Raw genomic sequence first — 17,639 nt, 5'->3', positions numbered from 1 at the left:
TGAAACAGACGTTACGCAAAGATTTCTTCCGCATGTGTCAGCTGGCTTAGCTCAAATACGCTCTTCCTCTTCCCTTGGAGGACAACCGGTTATAAAATGACTCAACTGAGGTCATAATCATGAATGCCACGGTACAGTCATTTCCTGAAACAAGAGAACAATACAATCCTCTGATAGGCTGGAGCTTTGATCACATTGAAGCTCTGGCAGCCTCAGGACCAATCAGTTATTGTGAGCAGCTGAGCAGAGAGCATGGGAACCCCATCAGAAGAGAACTGATGGATGCTCTATAAGCAAGATGTCATTCGCTAAAAACCTTTGTTCTGATATATTGTGTCTGCCGTCACAAATTAATTGCATGGCATTGATATCTGAATATCCAAAGTGGTTTATTTGTATCGCTGCTTCTTCACAAACCAGGTTCCCTGTAAGTGTCAGTACATTATCCATTACATTACAGTCATTTAGCAGACGCTTTTATCCAAAGCGACTTACAATTCAGAGTCTATCACATTTCTACACCGTAGGCACAACTACGGGAGCAATTTTGTGGTTAAGTGTCTTGCTCAAGGACACATCGACATGCGACTAGCAGAGCCGGAGCAGGGGATTGAACCGCCGACGCTCTGATTGAAAGACAGCCCTGCTATCCACTTAGCCACAGTCGCCCAGCCACAGTCCCCTTTTTCAAAGCAGATGTGGCATCAGATAACATGGAAAACAGATACGTGGTGGACTCAGGTCAAAGAAAGCAGTGTCCCAGATGGCTCTGGGTGGGGCGTCCACCAAGGTGTGCTCCATCTTTGGGACATTTGAGACAACTACGAGCACAGCTCTTATTCTGATAATTCAGCCTGCAGGATATAAGGTAACACAACACTACTGAGATAAACAGGTCAAACTGCTGTAGATACAATAGGAGTGTATTGAGTCAAAAAGCCATCCCTGGCAAACAATCACTCATGTGTTTGACTTGAACAAATATTGAACATCACAGATTCATCAGGATGTGGATCCGGCAGAAGGAAAAGTGGTAAGGAGAGAAGTGAGTGAGTGAGTGAATGAATCCAAGCAACCTCTAATTAATTAAAGGCTCATCCTATGGCTATTATAAGTTGCTTTCTATTTCTGATGAGTAGCGTTTGATCAAACTGTCCCTGAAGGGATCTTGACAGATTGAAAGAGGCTAAACTAAAGACAAAAAGAGACCCCTCTCAAACTCTCCATCATACAATAATTTACCTGTTGGACTGGAGCTCAGCAAAGGACGTGGATGAAAGTGTCCGGACACTCACTCGCTGGATAGTCTTCTCCTTTTTGCTCCACTTATTCTAACACTCAAAACGTTAATCCGACCCCTATGTAGGGCAAACCATGGCCAAGACACAGACTATCTCACAGCTGTAAACTGGAAAATGTTGCGGTAAACGCTGAGTCCATACAGTCCCGACTAACTACAGTATATCCCTCTGTTCGCATGTAGGCTACTGACTATACACCAAACGTTTAGCGACTCCTGCTGGAGTAAAAACTTACTTTTTTATTTTTTTAAACCAAGTACAAAAAAAAAAAGTAAAACCATATAACAGCTAATTAAAGCAATCCTTATCGAAACAAAATGAAAATAGATCAAATATCATCACCGAAAATTAATATTTACACAAGCCAACCAGTAAATAAAAGTAGCAGTCTCGCGAAGTGTAACCTCAGAGGTTGTATCAACATACCAACAGGTTTCTGTGCGGGGGTACATTACTTTTTTTAGGTAACATTGAGCACTAACGTGCAGTTTGATGTGTTGGGAGTGATATCGTTGATGTTATCGAGGTTATGAGGTGAACAATTCATCATTTAATACAGCTGCAGATCAGTCTGGGGTTAATTACGCATCCACGAATCTATATGGACAGGCTCCCATTCATGCTGTCAAACTTTTATCGTCTGGCACCTTAATAACAATTTAAAATTTTTAAAAAGAGTAATGTGGCTTTATGAAATATTTGAACGTAAATGGACTTTGATTTGCTCCTATGCCTTTTTTGTTGTAGATAAAATAAGTGGATAAAGACTGAACACGCTGTGAATATGTAGCTGTATTGTTTTAATTAAAAGGAGAAACGTGTAGTTTAATATCAGGGTTTGAGATGTTAAATGTTGAGCCCTGTGGCTGAGCCGCGGTAGATGGCGCTGCAGCTCACGTGGACTCGACGCACGACGTTAAACGGTCGCCGAAGAAGAAGAAGAAGAAGAAGAACACGTGTTTCCTCTTCATGGGAGCGAGCATCTTGTAAATACATTATATTGAGCCAGAGAACGTTTTAAAAATGGTTCGTAAATTAAAGCACCATGAACAGAAGTTGCTGAAGAAGGTTGACTTCATCAACTGGGAAGTGGACAACAACCTGCACGAGGTCAAAGTGTTGCGGAGGTTTCACATCGAAAAGAGGGAGGACTACACCAAGTAAGACGTGTTATCTATAATAGTGCTGCTGGCTACTGTCAGTAAACATAATGCTGTGTGAAGACTGGAAAATCAAGCCAAGCTACCATAACAACACGATAAACGGTTTCATTTTGAGTTTAAGTAAAACAAAATGTAGCCGAAATAGCTAAATTGAAACTCAAAACACAAATATTCATCTTCTTATTTGACCTGATTAGCTACACCACGTGAAATACCAGATATCGGAGCTTATAACCCTCAGAGACTGTTTTAAACAGTGCGTCAATATTTCCAAACCTTTAATTGTGTAATTTGAGTGGAAACATTACATTTTTTTTTTAAGGGAAGCAGCTGACAAGTGAATAGTACAGACGTATAAACCCAAATTCATATTTATAGTAGTGTACAGTACCGGTGTTTATCTCTCCTGTGTCTCAGGTACAACAAGCTGAGTCGTAACATCAGGGATCTCGCCAAGAAAATCCGAGACCTGGATGAGAAAGATGGCTTCAGAGCTCAGAGCACACATCAACTACTGGAGAAACTGTGAGTGTCTCCGTGTGATGTTGTGTCTTATAACTGTCAGTTGGCACCTGAATCACAAAGACATAAAGTGGCCTTTGTTTTCCATTGCTGCTTTAGAGCAGTCTTGGTTCATCTGTTTTAAAATCACAATAACAAACTGATAATCTTCTTGTTTCTTCACACAAGGTACTGCATTGGTCTCTTGCCCACCAGACAGAATCTGGCCCTCACAGATAAAGTCACAGCTTCTTCATTCTGCAGGTAAATCGCAACACAAACATTTTAATCGAGTCCTTTTTGACGTGAACACTCAAAACGTTAATCCGACCCCTATGTAGGGCAAACCATGGCCAAGACACAGACTATCTCACAGCTGTAAACTGGAAAATGTTGCGGTAAACGCTGAGTCCATACAGTCCCGACTAACTACAGTATATCCCTCTGTTCGCATGTAGGCTACTGACTATACACCAAACGTTTAGCGACTCCTGCTGGAGTAAAAACTTACTTTTTTATTTTTTTAAACCAAGTACAAAAAAAAAAAGTAAAACCATATAACAGCTAATTATAGCAATCCTTATCGAAACAAAATGAAAATAGATCAAATATCATCACCGAAAATTAATATTTACACAAGCCAACCAGTAAATAAAAGTAGCAGTCTCGCGAAGTGTAACCTCAGAGGTTGTATCAACATACCAACAGGTTTCTGTGCGGGGGTACATTACTTTTTTTAGGTAACATTGAGCACTAACGTGAACACAAACATTTTAATCGAGTCCTTTTTGACGTGAACATGTATCACGGCTCTTGTTTTCCGTCATTCATTTCACCTTTGTGGCTCCTGCAGGAGGAGGCTGCCGAGCATCATGGTGAGCCTCCGTATGGCTCAGAACCTGAAGACCGCCATCACCTTCATCGAACAAGGACGTATCCTTCACTACTTCCTTATTGCAAGAGTTTATATTTTGGGAGTAAAGTTTTACGCCTTGAGTTTCCTTTGAGTGATTGGTTAGTTTTGTCTACGTCCAAGTGTAGGAACTGTTTAGACCTTGACTCAGTCTCAGATGTGCGTGTTGGCACAGACATCGTCAAAGACCCAGCGTTCCTCGTCACAAGGTTAGTGTTCACATTTTGTTTCGTCTTCTCATAAATTGTGTTGAACCACTTTATGCAGCCGGGTGTCTTTCGGACAAAACCGTCCGTTCTGCAGAAATGGCAGTATAGATGCATGTGAAAAAGCATCTCAAGTGATCAAATACTAACTCAACACGGCCACTTTCTCCAGAAATATGGAAGATTTTGTCACATGGGTGGACTCCTCCAAGATCAAGCAGCATGTCATGAATTATAATGATGAGGTGAGTTTGAAGTGAATCGTTTCATCGGCCATTTTTTCTGGACTAAAGCATGATGCTGATGTCATACAACCACTGTTTCTTTTGCAGAGGGACGACTTTGATCTGGTGGCATAAGCCTGTTGTCTATCATCCATTCATCACCCTGGATAATCACTCGACAAGAGGATGGACCATGTGTGCGCACATCCAGGGACAGATACTCGGGTGCAGGACCAAAAACTTAGCTGCAGGGCACAGAGGAGGTCTGCACACTGTCAGGCTCCAGGCTTTTTGGAGTTTTACAGTTTGAATAACTCAACAGTTCAAATTTTCTATCAACTGGGAAATTGTGAGAAGAAAATAAGTGTCAATAACTTAAGTTTCATCTGAGCAAGGGCAGAAGAAACACCCAGGCTTTACTTTGTGCACCAAACACCTAAAACCTGACTGACCTGATCTATTAACCATCCAAAATATGTGGATTCATCAGAGACTGTATTTGTGACTGACAATATTAACTGCACCTTCAGCTGCATAGATTCTCAGTTGTTTTTTTCCCCTCATGTCTCAATGTTTACTTGATTAGCAGTCATCACCCTGTGTCCAGAGCAGCTTTTAGCTTTGTGTAGGTCACACACACTCACTCTCTCGCTCTCTCTCTCTATTGTTCTTTGTGTGACTATGAGCTGGCTTAACAGGATATGTATGTGATCATGGAAATGCTGGTTTGTAGGTGTGTGTATACACCATAAAGAGGACTGTCGCTCTCTGTTCATGATATTAACATAGCATGTGTCATAAATACAGCTGTGAAATAGAAAATACAGTTTGATAAATATTTAATATTTTCAAAAAGACTTTGTTACAATGTAAACTCTGTGAACAATAAACATTCTTTTATCACAGTATTAAGACCTTTTCACAACACTTCTGCATATTCATACTATGTTTCTCCTCAATGCTGAAACCCCTATTTCCAGTTAGTTAATTTATCAACACCCTGCTCTTAATATTCCAGTAAACATAAACTCACCTCGCATTTGCTCCAATACATAAAGATGTCCTGTCACAGACCTATGGCTCAGTTTATACTCTATACATGGCATAAATCAAAGCTGGATAAAGCATAGCAATAGTTTTAACCTTCAATAAGGAAAGACTACGATCCCTTTAAGGCACCCGGGTATATAACAAATGTAACCGGATCAGTTAAAGTGCTTGTTTTTCCAAAATGAAGCACCCTCAGAGTCCTTGTTGTCCCATCAGAGCCACCAGAAACGCACATAGATGAGGAGTGTGATGAAGAACACAGACACAGCAGCCACCTTGGCATACGTGGAGCGGGTATTGAGATATTTGGCGTCGCTGCGGTACTTCTTCGACAGGCTGGACAGATTGCTGGCTTTTGTGTCAAGAGCTGAGGGAAATAAAGTATCGCCATGAGATGAACTGGATATTTACCAAGCAATCGATGAACATTACATCGAGTTGTGCAACAGTACTGACGTATTACTGCGAGAACATTCTTCCCAAAGGCAGAAGTAACAGCAAAATAGTGATTGATTTCTGTGTTCTTGGTCATTTGTGTTTTGTGCAGGTACTCTGTGCTTTTTATTACAGTACTCACCAGTAAGAGATTCTCCTCTTTGCAGAACTTCCTCAATATTTGCCACCATAATTCTCTGGACATCCTGCAGCTCTGTGTTGATACTGCCAAAGTTCCTCCTGGCCCTACTGTCAACGAATGATTTCTTGGTTTTCTGGATGTACGTGTCTGAAACAATGCATGTATGACATCAGCTTAGTTCAAGATGTTGTTCTTTTTGCATAAACATTTTCTTGAAAGTACCGGATCACGAATTCTCTTACCAAACTCGATGAAAGAGTACGGCCTTGTTACTGTGGGTACTTTCTTTCCGTACTGCTGATTGAACTCACTGTGGAGGTCTTCAAGGTATGCAAAGACCATCTTTTTGGGAAATGAAGCCTCACAGAGGAACAGGTAGCACACACCCTGCGCTATTAAGTAGCTGAGAACATAAAACAGTTCAGTCCGAATCAGTGGTTGTGTATCTACGGCAATACCAATGTATGCAATATCAGAAAAGCAACGTGGGTTTTCCCTTTGGGACTACAGGCAATGAACCAGAGTACTTTGAGCTTCTGGTGACTTACTGGAAGTTCATGTCCCCAGCCTCCAGGGTGCAGCGGTCCGGACTCTGAGCGTTCAGTTTACGGCACAGCTGCTTGGCTTGGCTCTGGTAATGCTGGAGGTCTCTTCCTGACTGACACAGATAAGCAACAAACATAGGTAAAGTTGTAAATGATGTTTTAAATCAGCCTGAAACATCTTTTCGGCATTCAAACCGACGACAAACATTCATATACATTTTATTTAGCTTACGTTTGAAATGGTTCTTTTTACTTCTACAGTTTTCAGTAAAATAACGTCCTGTTACATAGATGGGCAGTAGGAATGTTACTACGTCTGTTGTTAGCTGACCTTAACATAAACAAAATAGGTTATAGATTTATTATTGCGTCATCGATTACCAGGTTACATGCCAACTTTCCCAATATATTAACGTTACCAAGAATCACATCAAAGTCTTGATTCTTGTTTGGGTAGATCTAAATCTCAGCGGATAAGCTAGCAGTCGTCACACATGATATTTTTGAATGGAGTTAGTCGTAGTTCTCTTCACACAGAGAGGCTACATGGTGGGAATGCTAGCTTTCATTCAGACCTGTTCATCCTCCTGAATGGACGCAGTGAGCGGAAGTCCGTCCGTTAAACGAGTGATTATCGTCAGTGAAGTCATAACGACGCAGGTCAACGATCGGCCACGTCAACTGTCAGTTTTTTGTCTGAGACAGTTGAAACTTTAAAAAAAAAAACTTCTCGTCTGTTTTTGCTGTCAACTTTGATGACGCGTAGGAATGAGCTGGACGAAGTTCCTGGTGCGCCGGTAAATTAGGTCCGAGTGGCAACGGGGTGCAATTTCAACTTCGTAGTCGAATTTCCATCGCATGAAGAGGTAGGATGCTTCCAAAAAATCGTATGGAAATCGTGCTTAGCGATGAAAAATAATAGCAATTAAAAAAATATAAATATTTTGGAAATATTTGACTCGCTTCTTTATTTTCTAATAGGTCGCCACTATCTTATCACTTTAACAGAGTGTCGGGCCATGAGCTCCGACCAGACAGCTGGCAGACGTACTGACTGCATCTCGACTGCTGATGCCTGTATTGAGCCGAGAGGTGCGGATGCGGTCTGGGTCCTGCTTCAGGAGTGAAGCCTCTCTGAATTTAAACCAGAGGAACCATGGACAAACCGGAGAGGTAATACTGCCCCCATTGTTGTACCTTTATTTTGCTATTGTTCGTTTACTTGGTTTCCTTTTTGCCATGTCGCCTCGGCGTTTCCTGCTGGCCGTAGAATGGCTGCTCTTTTCGCACCTTCCTTTTGTTATTACTTGTTTAAGGAACCCTGATCGTTGTCCCCTCTCTCCGATGTTGTGAAACGAGACGATGGTTGAAATTGTGCAGCTCAAAGGGAATGCATTTCCCCCTCACCTCTTGTTTCTTATTGGCTTGCCTAGAATTGTACAAGATAGCCCAGCAATGCACCGCTCATAGGCTGCAGCTTTTAATCTATATACATGTACAAATGTGAGCTAATTGTGGGGAGGATAGCGATGTGTGCGGTTCAGCTGATCCTGCAGCTGAGGAGTAAGTGCGTTTAAGATCATTTATACCACAAGGATTTCAATCACTCTGCGTTTTCCTAGAGCTGACGCAAAACACTGGTCAAAGATAGCGTTATGTTAGCCATTGCTGCGGGTCTCCCAAGTCAATATGACGGTGGAGATGGGAGCACTTGTGCACGACCACACTTTAATCCTGTGAGCGCCACAGAAAAACCCCCCCATTCACTAATAGAAATGAGCCGGTGGCTCGCTTGGCACAGTGGTGTCCTCACAGCTTGAAAGGCCTTATTGTTGCGGTGCAGCTGGCACAACCACGCGCATGTTCTGATTGGTGTTTTCCCAGACCGGCGTGTGCATGATTCACACCAGGCTAGACCGTCTATTTTACGGTCTTTTCCAGAGTCGGTTGGGATACCCGCGTGTTTTAATGCTAGGGTGGGGCTCTTCATAACTAATTGATTGTGGAAAAAAAGAGTGATTCCCAAGCTGGAGTTCAGGGGAATCCTGCGAAAGGAAGACTAGTTTACTTCCTGTAATGATAATTACAGAGACCACACTCTCCACTGGATGTCTCTAATCATCTCCCCCCCCAGGGACCGAACCTTAATCAAGGGGCCTGTTTGTGTTCTGAGGCTTTTCTGCTCGTGGGGTCTTGCTTAAAAGAATACGTTTGTGAACTCCTGTATCCAACCATACTGCCCTCATACCTGCGCCCCCAGGTGTGGCTGTGATGCTCAGGGGTGAGAAGGAGAGCAGCTGAGGAGGAGGAGATGGGCTGCACCTCCACCAAGCAGGTGTCTGCGGTGCCCAACGGCGAAGAGGGCCAGAATAAAGCCTACAGCAACGGGGACCTGCTCTCTGGTCAGTCTGTTTACTTTTGATCACATTTCCAATGCGCCTCTATTATCAGGTGGCTTTCCACTTGCTTGATACTCTTGCTTTATATTTGGGGCCAGACTGACCTTTTGATAAATATGAGGTATATTTTTCTGATCATTTTTGGAGTATTAAATAATGTTGATGCTCTCAATATAATGAAGGAACCATTGATTAGTGCTTTATTAAAGGGTGTGGATTAAAGGTCAGTTAGAGCTATATGTCACTTTGTAACTGAATCTTGTCTGGGGCTGCAACCAACTATTTAATTCACTATCAATTCGTGCAGCAATATCATTTTGATATTTTTCTATTCTATGAAATGGTAAAAAAAAAATCCTGAGTCCAAGATGTCGTTTTACAATTTCTTGTTTAATCAAGTTTACAATTATGTTAAAAAGCTACAAATTCTCACATTGTAGAAGCTGGAACAGGTAATTGCGGTTTACACTTTCTGTTGGTTTTTAGTTTATTAAGCAAATCAAATTATTTCAGCTCTCTTTGTAATCATATTACTATATAAACACAGTATATATTTTGTATGTCTTGGTAAAACAGGTAGTTAAAAAAACTACATGTAGCTCACATTCTGCTCATTAACTCTAACCCATGAACAGAAAAGTTGTGATTTAAAAAATCAAATACTACAACTTATAATGCATATATCAATAATAATGGTAATAATAAAACACTTTAAGTTTAAAATGTTTAGCCATGATTCAAAGTGCTGGAATGAGCTTTTAAACTCAAGCTGTCTTTCTCTGAGCTAAAATAACAATGTGTTATCACTATCAGTCCATCAGGCCCTCATTACTATGCATCGTTACTGTATTTTCATTTCCTTCTTTCTGAATGCGTGGGAGTGAGATAGAGGAGGGGGCCGTGCATGTGTGACGGGAAAAGATGGAGAGGCAGAGAAAAGAGGAGAATCAGGCCGACAGCTCATGTGTTCGCAGATTGCCAACCATTGTTAAGAGAGGATTTAGTCTGGAGCGTGAGAACTCGAGCACATAATTACTTTGCCAAGTACTGAACTGTGAGAACTATTAGCCCGGAGGATTGTGCTGCGAGCGGCTCGTCCTCTGCTGTCGTGAATTAATAAGAGGAGATGTGCCCCTCTCTGTCACAGATGAATACAAGATGAAAGGAGTGGAGAAAGTCAAGTTCATCAGTGGAGAAGAGGGAGTCATGGACGGCCAGGACAGCACAGTGCGTGATTCTATTCTGTTCTTTTTTTGTCTTTTATCGAGTCTGTAGCGGGACATTCACGATATAGTATGATGGATTCTGTGCATCTGTAAAAATAGTCAATTTCATAATCAGACATTTGTTTTCAGGATTTTGGTGCTCCGTGCTGCATATATCTGCATGTTAATGAGGAAAAACTGAATGCTTTTTGTATTAATACCACACATTTGTTATGTTAATATTTTTTGATAGCTAATTTGGAAGTGTAATTAGTTCATTGTGTGCCGTGTCTCATGCTGTTTCCCATTCTGCTGAATGATGGGACATAAGACAACTTTTGGATCAGATGGTTGATTGTGTGTGTGTGTGTGTGTGTGTGTGTGTGTGCGTGTGCGTACGCTCGGATGTCCTGCAGGAGAAAAGTGCTCTCCTTGGTAAAGGTCAACACATGGATGAAACGGGGTCAAATGGAAAGATTCTGTAAGTGTCACCGACTGACGATGCTGTTTCAATATCATTTCAAATGTTTGTACGATGTGTATTAGTAGTGTGTTTGTCTGGGTTGTTCATCTAAACTCCTCGTCATGCCTTACGTAATACTGCAAGGCTCTAACCCGCTGTACCATTTTCCTTTTGCAGGAGCATCCACTCCTCAGAGAGTCAGCAAGAGTTCTTCAGGATGTTGGATGAGAAAATTGAAAAAGTAAGAAATGACAACCCATCATTGGAGTCACTGTTTCTTTCTATATTTTTGCAAAAAGCTCCTGCTAAGTGATATAATGGAGGTTAATCCTGTCACTGCATCAAATCTCTAGCAAGTGGGGTCACAGCAGATGCCATACTTAAAAAATAAAATAAAATAAAAAAAGCCTCAATCTGTCGTGTCCTGTGCTTTCCACTGTTGTGCTGAGTGCTGCAGTGCGATTGGATCTGATCAAGCAGAGGAGCGGTTTAGACAAACTGGGCCTCTTAATGAGTCGTAGGGCTTTGTGGCATAAAGGTCAAGTGATAAATGATATCATGTGTATCAGAGTATAAGGCCTCCACTGTTATTATTAACAGTTTGCTCACTGTAATTGTTTTGTAAGGTGTGTAAGCCTTAGGAATATGAAATACATATCATCAAATAAGACTAAAACTGTAACGTAGACTAACATCTCTGTTTTGTCTACAGGGCCAGGACTACAGCTCAGAGTAGGAAGATGTGATGTAGCACTGTGGTTGAGTATCCATCGGCCCCCGATATGAAAGACCCGTCATCGCAGTGTTACGGACGGATCGTACCATGTGTCACCATGAAGGAGGACTGTCCCTTGTATGTACACGCCTGAGAAAAATGGAGTACTGACTTGAATCAAGCACCTTTTTGCCCTCCTGCTTACAGCATTAGTTCCTGCTTCGTATATCAACCAAGAGGGAAAGGGCCACAAATATCAAAGATGGTTTAATATTTTTATGTTATTGAGGTTTTTCTTCCTTAACGAAGCCATTACAGGACGACGACATACATGGCTTTTACCGAGACTTCCTATAAACATTTGAAACGTTCAGACTGTTGCACATACACATTTCCAACAACAGAGGCACCCTGCGGACTCTCAAAGTGAAGATTATGTCTCCATCTGCATCATTTTGAACATTTCACTCTTGAATGCCTCCCTGAAAAGTCAACAGGTTGGACACTTCCTGCATTCCAAGACACAGTATGAACCTCTTTTCTACAGTACAGTGTCCGTCTGTCCATGTCTGTTTCTGCTACGATGTAGAGTATTTATGTTGAATAAGGCTCAGGGTTGAAGTGTTGTAATCTCTGTCTCATGTATTCAAGTCTCTCCTTTCATTAGGACACTGTTGCACCATTAACACTACACACTCATGCACTCAGACAGCAGGGTTATCGATGGCCACTGCTTCAGTATCTGTCCCGTGTTGAACCTACAGCGTGGACTCTGCTACGTCACATAATAAGTCTGACTATGTATTGCGCTCACCAGTGTTATGTTGTTGTGTTCGGTTTCTTTGTTGACTTTTTGGTTTTCTAGAAAAATAAAGTGTTTTCAGTAACTTATTCACACGGCTGACAACATCGTGTTCCTGTAAATAAGAGCCAACAGAACAACACACGTCGCATGAATCATTTGGTCGGCAAAATCGGCTACTTATTGAAGCTTGACTCAAATGAATACACCGTTGCTGCATTAACAAATGGGATTAAATATGCTGCACCATATCATACGAAGTTGTCTCACCATAAGGCACTGGAGCTCGTAAAAAATACCCATTAACACCCAATAATTTGGGTGATAAGATTATTATTGGACAGCTCAATGCGGTTGGTAATGAGAGCCCAGTTGATGGCTGATATCATGATATTAAGAAACAAGAATTTTAAGTACAGAAAATCATTCCGAATGTAGCATTTTCCGATTAAGATGTGAGATACGCTGACGACATTCTGGTTTCAAGAGAAATCTATGAACAAAAATGACATTCGAATATAAGTTACATCAGTTTGCGACACACACGGACTCTTGCCTGTTTACAGTCAGCTCTTTTGTAAACAAACTATGTACACAAACCAACATGAATCTAACCAGCCAAAAGTTTGCAAGGCTGGAGCAGAGATGCATGCTGAAGATAAAAGTCCACATTTCTGGTCGGAAGGGCAAACAAACATTATGAAAGGGCGTTTTAAATGCACCACTGCATGCAATCAGGAAAACTATAGTGGAATATTCATGTCCATGAGCATGTAAACTTAGTAGGAATATAGTCTTTTGTGCACGGGAACATAACGTTAGTCAGAGCGTCACCATTACATAGTGTGTCACTATAGCACTGTACCAAGAGCTAAAAAGAAGAGAACAAAACTTAACACATTAAAATAAACTTCTTTTGCAAACACATGAATTCATTCAACATACCTTGTTGACACTTTCGCCTGAAGCCTAAATTACACTCTTTTTGTTAGCTTTATTTATTGTTTACTTTTCCGGTGTCTGTAGATAACAATATTTCCGTTTTTCACATTGGTCAATGGTCCTTTCAAAATAAGATACTTCTGTTTTTGAGAAAGTAACTAAATAAAAACCAAAAAAAATGACACAAACGTTACATTAATTAGGCATAAAAAACCCTTTGTTTGTTGAATTGTATGTCTTTACAATAATAGGAAATATGTCTTGATAATTAATTCAACTTTAAAATATCAATATCTGTCAAATATCAGTCAGGCTCTAGTACTAATGTATCCGAAATGTTTTGTGGATCCCCCGGGATCCAACTCATCAGGTCCCGCAGGAATGTTTTGCGGAAGGCAGGTCACCTCATACTGTCAAGTGCAGGGTTGTGTGAACACATCCCTGACTGCATTGAGGGAGTACCTCCTCAACAAATCTCTCAAACATGGCAGGTTTGCGTCAAAAGATTGAACGAATCACAAGCCAAAAAAGTTGCAAACCCCTGAACTAGACTTCGCAGGTTGAATATAGCTAGTCCTTTCTCACCGACAGCACCTGTATGGGCCCTGTGGTTTGGTCCATTTGCACCTGCTGCCATGTTCTCTGTGCACCTTTAACTTTTTTTAGGAGCAGCTTAGACAGACAGACAGACAGACCAACCAACTGACCGACTGACTCTTCTATGTTTCACCAACAACACCAAGATGACGCCACACTCCAGCTGTGTCAGGGCTTCTGCCGTCTCTTCCGGTGCTGCCGACGTCCCAAATCCTGGAAGGGGCCAGCAGGAGGGTCCGGTGTCACCAACCCATCGGTCATCCTCTGGTAGACCAGGGTGGAGTCACAAGCCACGGCACACAACAGCATGGGGAAGCCTCTGTCCAGCACGTGACGTATGCTGCACAGCAGAGAGGAGGAAGCTGTAAGTTTGGCGAATACATTTTGTGATGGTAAAAAAAGTGTTTAAACCAAAAGAAGGAAGGGGCGGTACGTCTGAGAGCTGCAGCGTCTTATTACCTCTTGTGGCTCAGAGATCGGTGAACAGGCAGTGGAAGAACTGTCTGGACGGGTGCTCCTTCTTTCTCCCTCCCTTCCAGCAAAATCACCTGCAGCTCAGGACTCTTGACACAGGACACCTCTTTCCACTGACGCACTGCGGAGAACAAGAAACACAGAGTACAGTGAGAGCGGCAGCTACCATCAAAGACACCACGCTCATGTCCTCAGTACTGTTTTAGTGAAATGATGGACCTGAGGAGGAACTCACAATCTACTACACACAATCTACTACACACATTGAGGGATTGAAAGGCTGAATCTATTACTTCTTTCCCCTCAAGATATTTAACTTTGAAAATGTAAAGACAAAATAAATAAATTAAATGAAAATTGTATTAATGGATTTCTCATTTCTTCATCGTAATCATAGTTAGGGCTGAAGCAGCATTTTGACCATAATGGGGGGGGGGGATACAATTTACAGTAAACACAACTGATCCTTGTTAAAGCACAATTGATTCATGTGAAAATAAATAATATTCAAGAAATAATATCACCCTGTTAGATGACCCCCCCCCCCCCCCCCCCATATCTCTGCATGACACACAAAAAGACACAACAGTAATAGTTGAACAGGAATAATAATCCTGCTAAACTCTTCGTAAATCTTGTCAAACTGACCCTCAGTAAGATCCATGAACACGAGGAAAGCTGCGTGCACTTGCGCACTGTCCTCAATCTCCAGACTCTTCATTTGTTGATACTAAAAAGAAGAAAAAACATTTGTGTTTTTGTTGCACGGTTTAGCAACAGAACTCTGAATGCATCGCGGAGGTCCACCAACACTCACTGCAGGGTGGTGAAGGATCCAGTTCGGAGGTGGAGGTTTCTCTGCGCTGTTTGACGCGTCCGACATTTTATTTACTGAACGAAATGACTCAAACTACTCTCTTAAACGAGTGCTAATGCCAGGACACACCGCTGCTGTCACGAACATGTGAGAGTTGTGTTTTAAGGTTTGCCGGTGTGCTACAGTGTAAATCGTCCGGGTGGAAAATCGTAGTCATTCATTTCAGCAATGCAGCCTTACAGACTGAACAAAGGGCACAAAAACCCAGGCAGTTTCAATTTATGGTAAATTGATTCAAATTTACTCCTTTTTTTTGAATAATTTTATTTTAATATTATTATAGATTACTATATCATAGTGTGTATTGTGTGTGTGCTTGTACACAAAATAAAAGCAAGATTAAAAAATATGTAAATATAAATTGTGATTAGACATAAACAAATACAAAAGCAATTATATGATGAAATTATAAAAGATTATACATTGTTATATGTTTTACACTACATTTGAAATTAGAGAATATAATTTCTCTCTCTATCTCTCTCTCTCTATCTCTCTCTCTCTATCTCCTTCTCTCTCCCTGTGTGTGTGTGTGTGTGTGTGTGTGTGTGTGTGTGTGTGTGTGTGTGTGTGTGTGTGTGTCTGGTAAAAGAAACATTTTTTTATTGCATTTGATCAAAAAACTGTCACTTTGCCTTGTAGAAGTTTTTTTTGTTACCAATGAAAAGGTTTGATTTAGCAAACTGACACAAAAAAATAAGTAAGTGTTAATTTGTCTAAACTGACCAATTTTGGCAAGATTAACAGCAATGTGTAAATTTCATTCTTCACATTTTACAATAATGTTTATCCTTAAACTCAGACAAATGAAAAAAACAACACAAAGATGGGAAAGAAAAACAGAAAGAAAGAAAGAGAAACAGAAAGAAAGACAGCACAGAGAAGTGAAAACAAAGGGCTGAAGTCAGTAATGTCCCTTGTGATCTCAGGGCAGCCTCTGACCAGTGTGGACAACAGCACGGCCATGCTTCTGGAGTGGCACAAAGGAGTTCAACACTTTTACCACTCGGTGGAGTGGAGGCCCATGGAGCAACTGAGGTGAATCATCGGAGGCAGCAACTTCATTTATAATCCACCATCCTGATACTGTTTAATCGTAGATTTGATAGAGTGGCAGTAAACCTAAAATATCCATATCATTATTCTGTCCATCTTTCTTTCAGCTCTTATGCAGACGAGCAGGGTCCCTGACAATGGCCCAATTCTCGGTTCACCCACGTGACGACAACTTTGGACTGACGACATACTGGTGAGACAGAAAAATACCATGAGGCACAGAGAATTAAGTGTCCTATTGTTCAGAGGAATGATCCATTATCACAGTATCTGGTTAATCACTATCACCACTCTGTCATCTATTCATGTTTCTTCTCTGTCCCTCAGTTTGTGGACAGTGGAAACCTGCAAAAAAATCAAAAAGCCTTTATTTCAACTTCTGAGACGTGATCCGTCTGCTCTGCTGCAGGGGCTCAGATGTGTGTGTGCAACAAGGACCACTGTCGATATTTACCAGTGCCCCTCAAACAAGACCAGCCACTGGAAGGAGAAGAGGGAAGTTTACCCAAACAGTGACAGAGGCTCTCAGTAAGCACTTCCTCTAAATGTGCATATCATGTAGTTGACTATAAAATTGACAATTCGTAGTAACAGGAGGAATTTCGAGGCTCTTTTTCTTCAGTCTTTGCTCTCTTTGTTTCTTGTTCCTATATGAGCATTTGCTCCTTTTGGCTCTCACAGTCCTGACACATGCCTCACTCCTCTGTTAAAGCTCACTGCCTCTCATTTCCTGTTCTTCCCCTCTTATTTGACTGTTTCACATCAGTTAGATGTTGAGCTGATCTTACAAATCCCCTTGAAACCAACAGACTGTGCAAGAAAAGACAAATTTGCTAAACCTCATGTGAAATGAGTTGCCTAAACCCTGGAGTCTTCACAGTATAATGTATGCACACTATAAGCCTAAAGAACCAGGAAAGGTGGGATTTAACGAGGTACAAATGCAAGTGTTATAGCTAAAGAGACATCTTCCAGTTATTGCAAGTTATCAAAAATAGTGATATTACTTTGAAATAAGTTTTTTATATCATATTAATGGATTATATTAACACTGAAGGGTCTGTGTTGTAATTGAGGTGAATCTAACTTTAACCAGCACACAAAGCAACTGTAACTCAAGGCCCACTTACTTGCTTGCTCTGTAGCTTTTTGACCATATTAAATGGTCCTCATCTGCAGACTATAGGCCACGTTTTATATCAACTTGAATGATGAGTGCACAGAAACGTGGAACGTCCATGGCATTTCCACTCAATCTGCTGAGGAGGACCTGGTGGTATGGTTGAAAGCTCCAGAAGCAAGTGAGTTGACAGTAAGTTAAGATGGTTTTGCTGACTGCTGCTTCCACACGTGGTGAAGCTCTGATTTTGTTTACTTTATATGCTATTGGGTAGTATATATCACATTTTATATATTCATCTTATGTTTTACAGTGAGTGAGTAAACGTATATAGCCTAAAATGGATCTAGTAGTACCTCAAAATTGTCTTTTTAGCACAGTATTTTACCACTCATATAATGCTCTCTCTCTTTGATAAATAACTGCTCTTGTATACTGGGATATACAGATTTAATAGTAGCCTGAATTAGAAAACACACAAAAAGAATATTAAAAGTACCTTTAATGCT

At 41.1% G+C, this 17,639-nt stretch overlaps 4 protein-coding genes across 4 annotated transcripts; 2 read left to right on the top strand and 2 right to left on the bottom strand.

The window, feature by feature from the left end:
- Positions 1-2,236: 2,236 nt before the first annotated feature.
- imp3 (IMP U3 small nucleolar ribonucleoprotein 3) lies at positions 2,237-5,216 on the top strand. The gene is made up of 7 exons (XM_076097571.1): positions 2,237-2,461; positions 2,882-2,989; positions 3,155-3,229; positions 3,819-3,898; positions 4,036-4,087; positions 4,257-4,329; positions 4,417-5,216. Exons 1-7 carry the CDS (start codon positions 2,325-2,327, stop codon positions 4,441-4,443), a joined length of 552 nt encoding a protein of 183 aa, XP_075953686.1. The 5' UTR covers positions 2,237-2,324; the 3' UTR covers positions 4,444-5,216.
- Positions 5,131-7,264, bottom strand: sec22ba (SEC22 homolog B, vesicle trafficking protein a). The gene is made up of 5 exons (XM_076097570.1): positions 7,056-7,264; positions 6,484-6,593; positions 6,178-6,338; positions 5,936-6,082; positions 5,131-5,725 (listed from the first exon to the last, which is right to left on the bottom strand). The coding sequence occupies exons 1-5, from the start codon at positions 7,128-7,130 to the stop codon at positions 5,571-5,573; spliced, it is 648 nt and encodes a 215-aa protein (XP_075953685.1). The 5' UTR covers positions 7,131-7,264; the 3' UTR covers positions 5,131-5,570.
- LOC142956175 (uncharacterized protein C1orf21 homolog) lies at positions 7,247-12,153 on the top strand. The gene is made up of 7 exons (XM_076097573.1): positions 7,247-7,346; positions 7,462-7,653; positions 8,741-8,882; positions 10,027-10,106; positions 10,501-10,565; positions 10,725-10,788; positions 11,260-12,153. The coding sequence occupies exons 3-7, from the start codon at positions 8,792-8,794 to the stop codon at positions 11,281-11,283; spliced, it is 324 nt and encodes a 107-aa protein (XP_075953688.1). The 5' UTR covers positions 7,247-7,346; positions 7,462-7,653; positions 8,741-8,791; the 3' UTR covers positions 11,284-12,153.
- tsen15 (TSEN15 tRNA splicing endonuclease subunit) lies at positions 9,254-15,062 on the bottom strand. Its single transcript, XM_076097572.1, has 4 exons — positions 14,895-15,062; positions 14,726-14,807; positions 14,063-14,198; positions 9,254-13,943 (listed from the first exon to the last, which is right to left on the bottom strand). The coding sequence occupies exons 1-4, from the start codon at positions 14,958-14,960 to the stop codon at positions 13,772-13,774; spliced, it is 456 nt and encodes a 151-aa protein (XP_075953687.1). The 5' UTR covers positions 14,961-15,062; the 3' UTR covers positions 9,254-13,771.
- Between the last annotated feature and the right edge of the window lie 2,577 nt (positions 15,063-17,639).

This window comes from Anarhichas minor, unplaced genomic scaffold (assembly GCF_050575085.1).
Source record: "Anarhichas minor isolate MPS153535 unplaced genomic scaffold, ASM5057508v1 ptg000024l, whole genome shotgun sequence".
Lineage (NCBI taxonomy): Eukaryota > Metazoa > Chordata > Actinopteri > Perciformes > Anarhichadidae > Anarhichas > Anarhichas minor.
The sequence above is the reverse complement of the archived record's forward strand: the minus strand, read 5'-3'. Positions and strand labels throughout refer to the sequence as shown.

Coding starts and splice junctions, on each gene's coding strand:
- imp3 (XM_076097571.1), top strand. CDS start 2,325: ATGGTTCGTAAATTAAAGCACCATGAACAGAAGTTGCTGAAGAAGGTT. Junction 2,462..2,881: donor AAGAGGGAGGACTACACCAA/GTAAGACGTGTT, acceptor CCTGTGTCTCAG/GTACAACAAGCTGAGTCGTA. Junction 4,088..4,256: donor CCAGCGTTCCTCGTCACAAG/GTTAGTGTTCAC, acceptor CACTTTCTCCAG/AAATATGGAAGATTTTGTCA.
- sec22ba (XM_076097570.1), bottom strand. CDS start 7,130: ATGACTTCACTGACGATAATCACTCGTTTAACGGACGGACTTCCGCTC. Junction 6,594..7,055: donor CCATTCAGGAGGATGAACAG/GTCTGAATGAAA, acceptor TATCTGTGTCAG/TCAGGAAGAGACCTCCAGCA. Junction 6,339..6,483: donor GCTGGGGACATGAACTTCCA/GTAAGTCACCAG, acceptor TTATGTTCTCAG/CTACTTAATAGCGCAGGGTG.
- LOC142956175 (XM_076097573.1), top strand. CDS start 8,792: ATGGGCTGCACCTCCACCAAGCAGGTGTCTGCGGTGCCCAACGGCGAA. Junction 8,883..10,026: donor CAACGGGGACCTGCTCTCTG/GTCAGTCTGTTT, acceptor TCTCTGTCACAG/ATGAATACAAGATGAAAGGA. Junction 10,566..10,724: donor GGGTCAAATGGAAAGATTCT/GTAAGTGTCACC, acceptor TTCCTTTTGCAG/GAGCATCCACTCCTCAGAGA.
- tsen15 (XM_076097572.1), bottom strand. CDS start 14,960: ATGTCGGACGCGTCAAACAGCGCAGAGAAACCTCCACCTCCGAACTGG. Junction 14,199..14,725: donor GTTCATGGATCTTACTGAGG/GTCAGTTTGACA, acceptor TGTTCTCCGCAG/TGCGTCAGTGGAAAGAGGTG. Junction 13,944..14,062: donor CGATCTCTGAGCCACAAGAG/GTAATAAGACGC, acceptor TCTGCTGTGCAG/CATACGTCACGTGCTGGACA.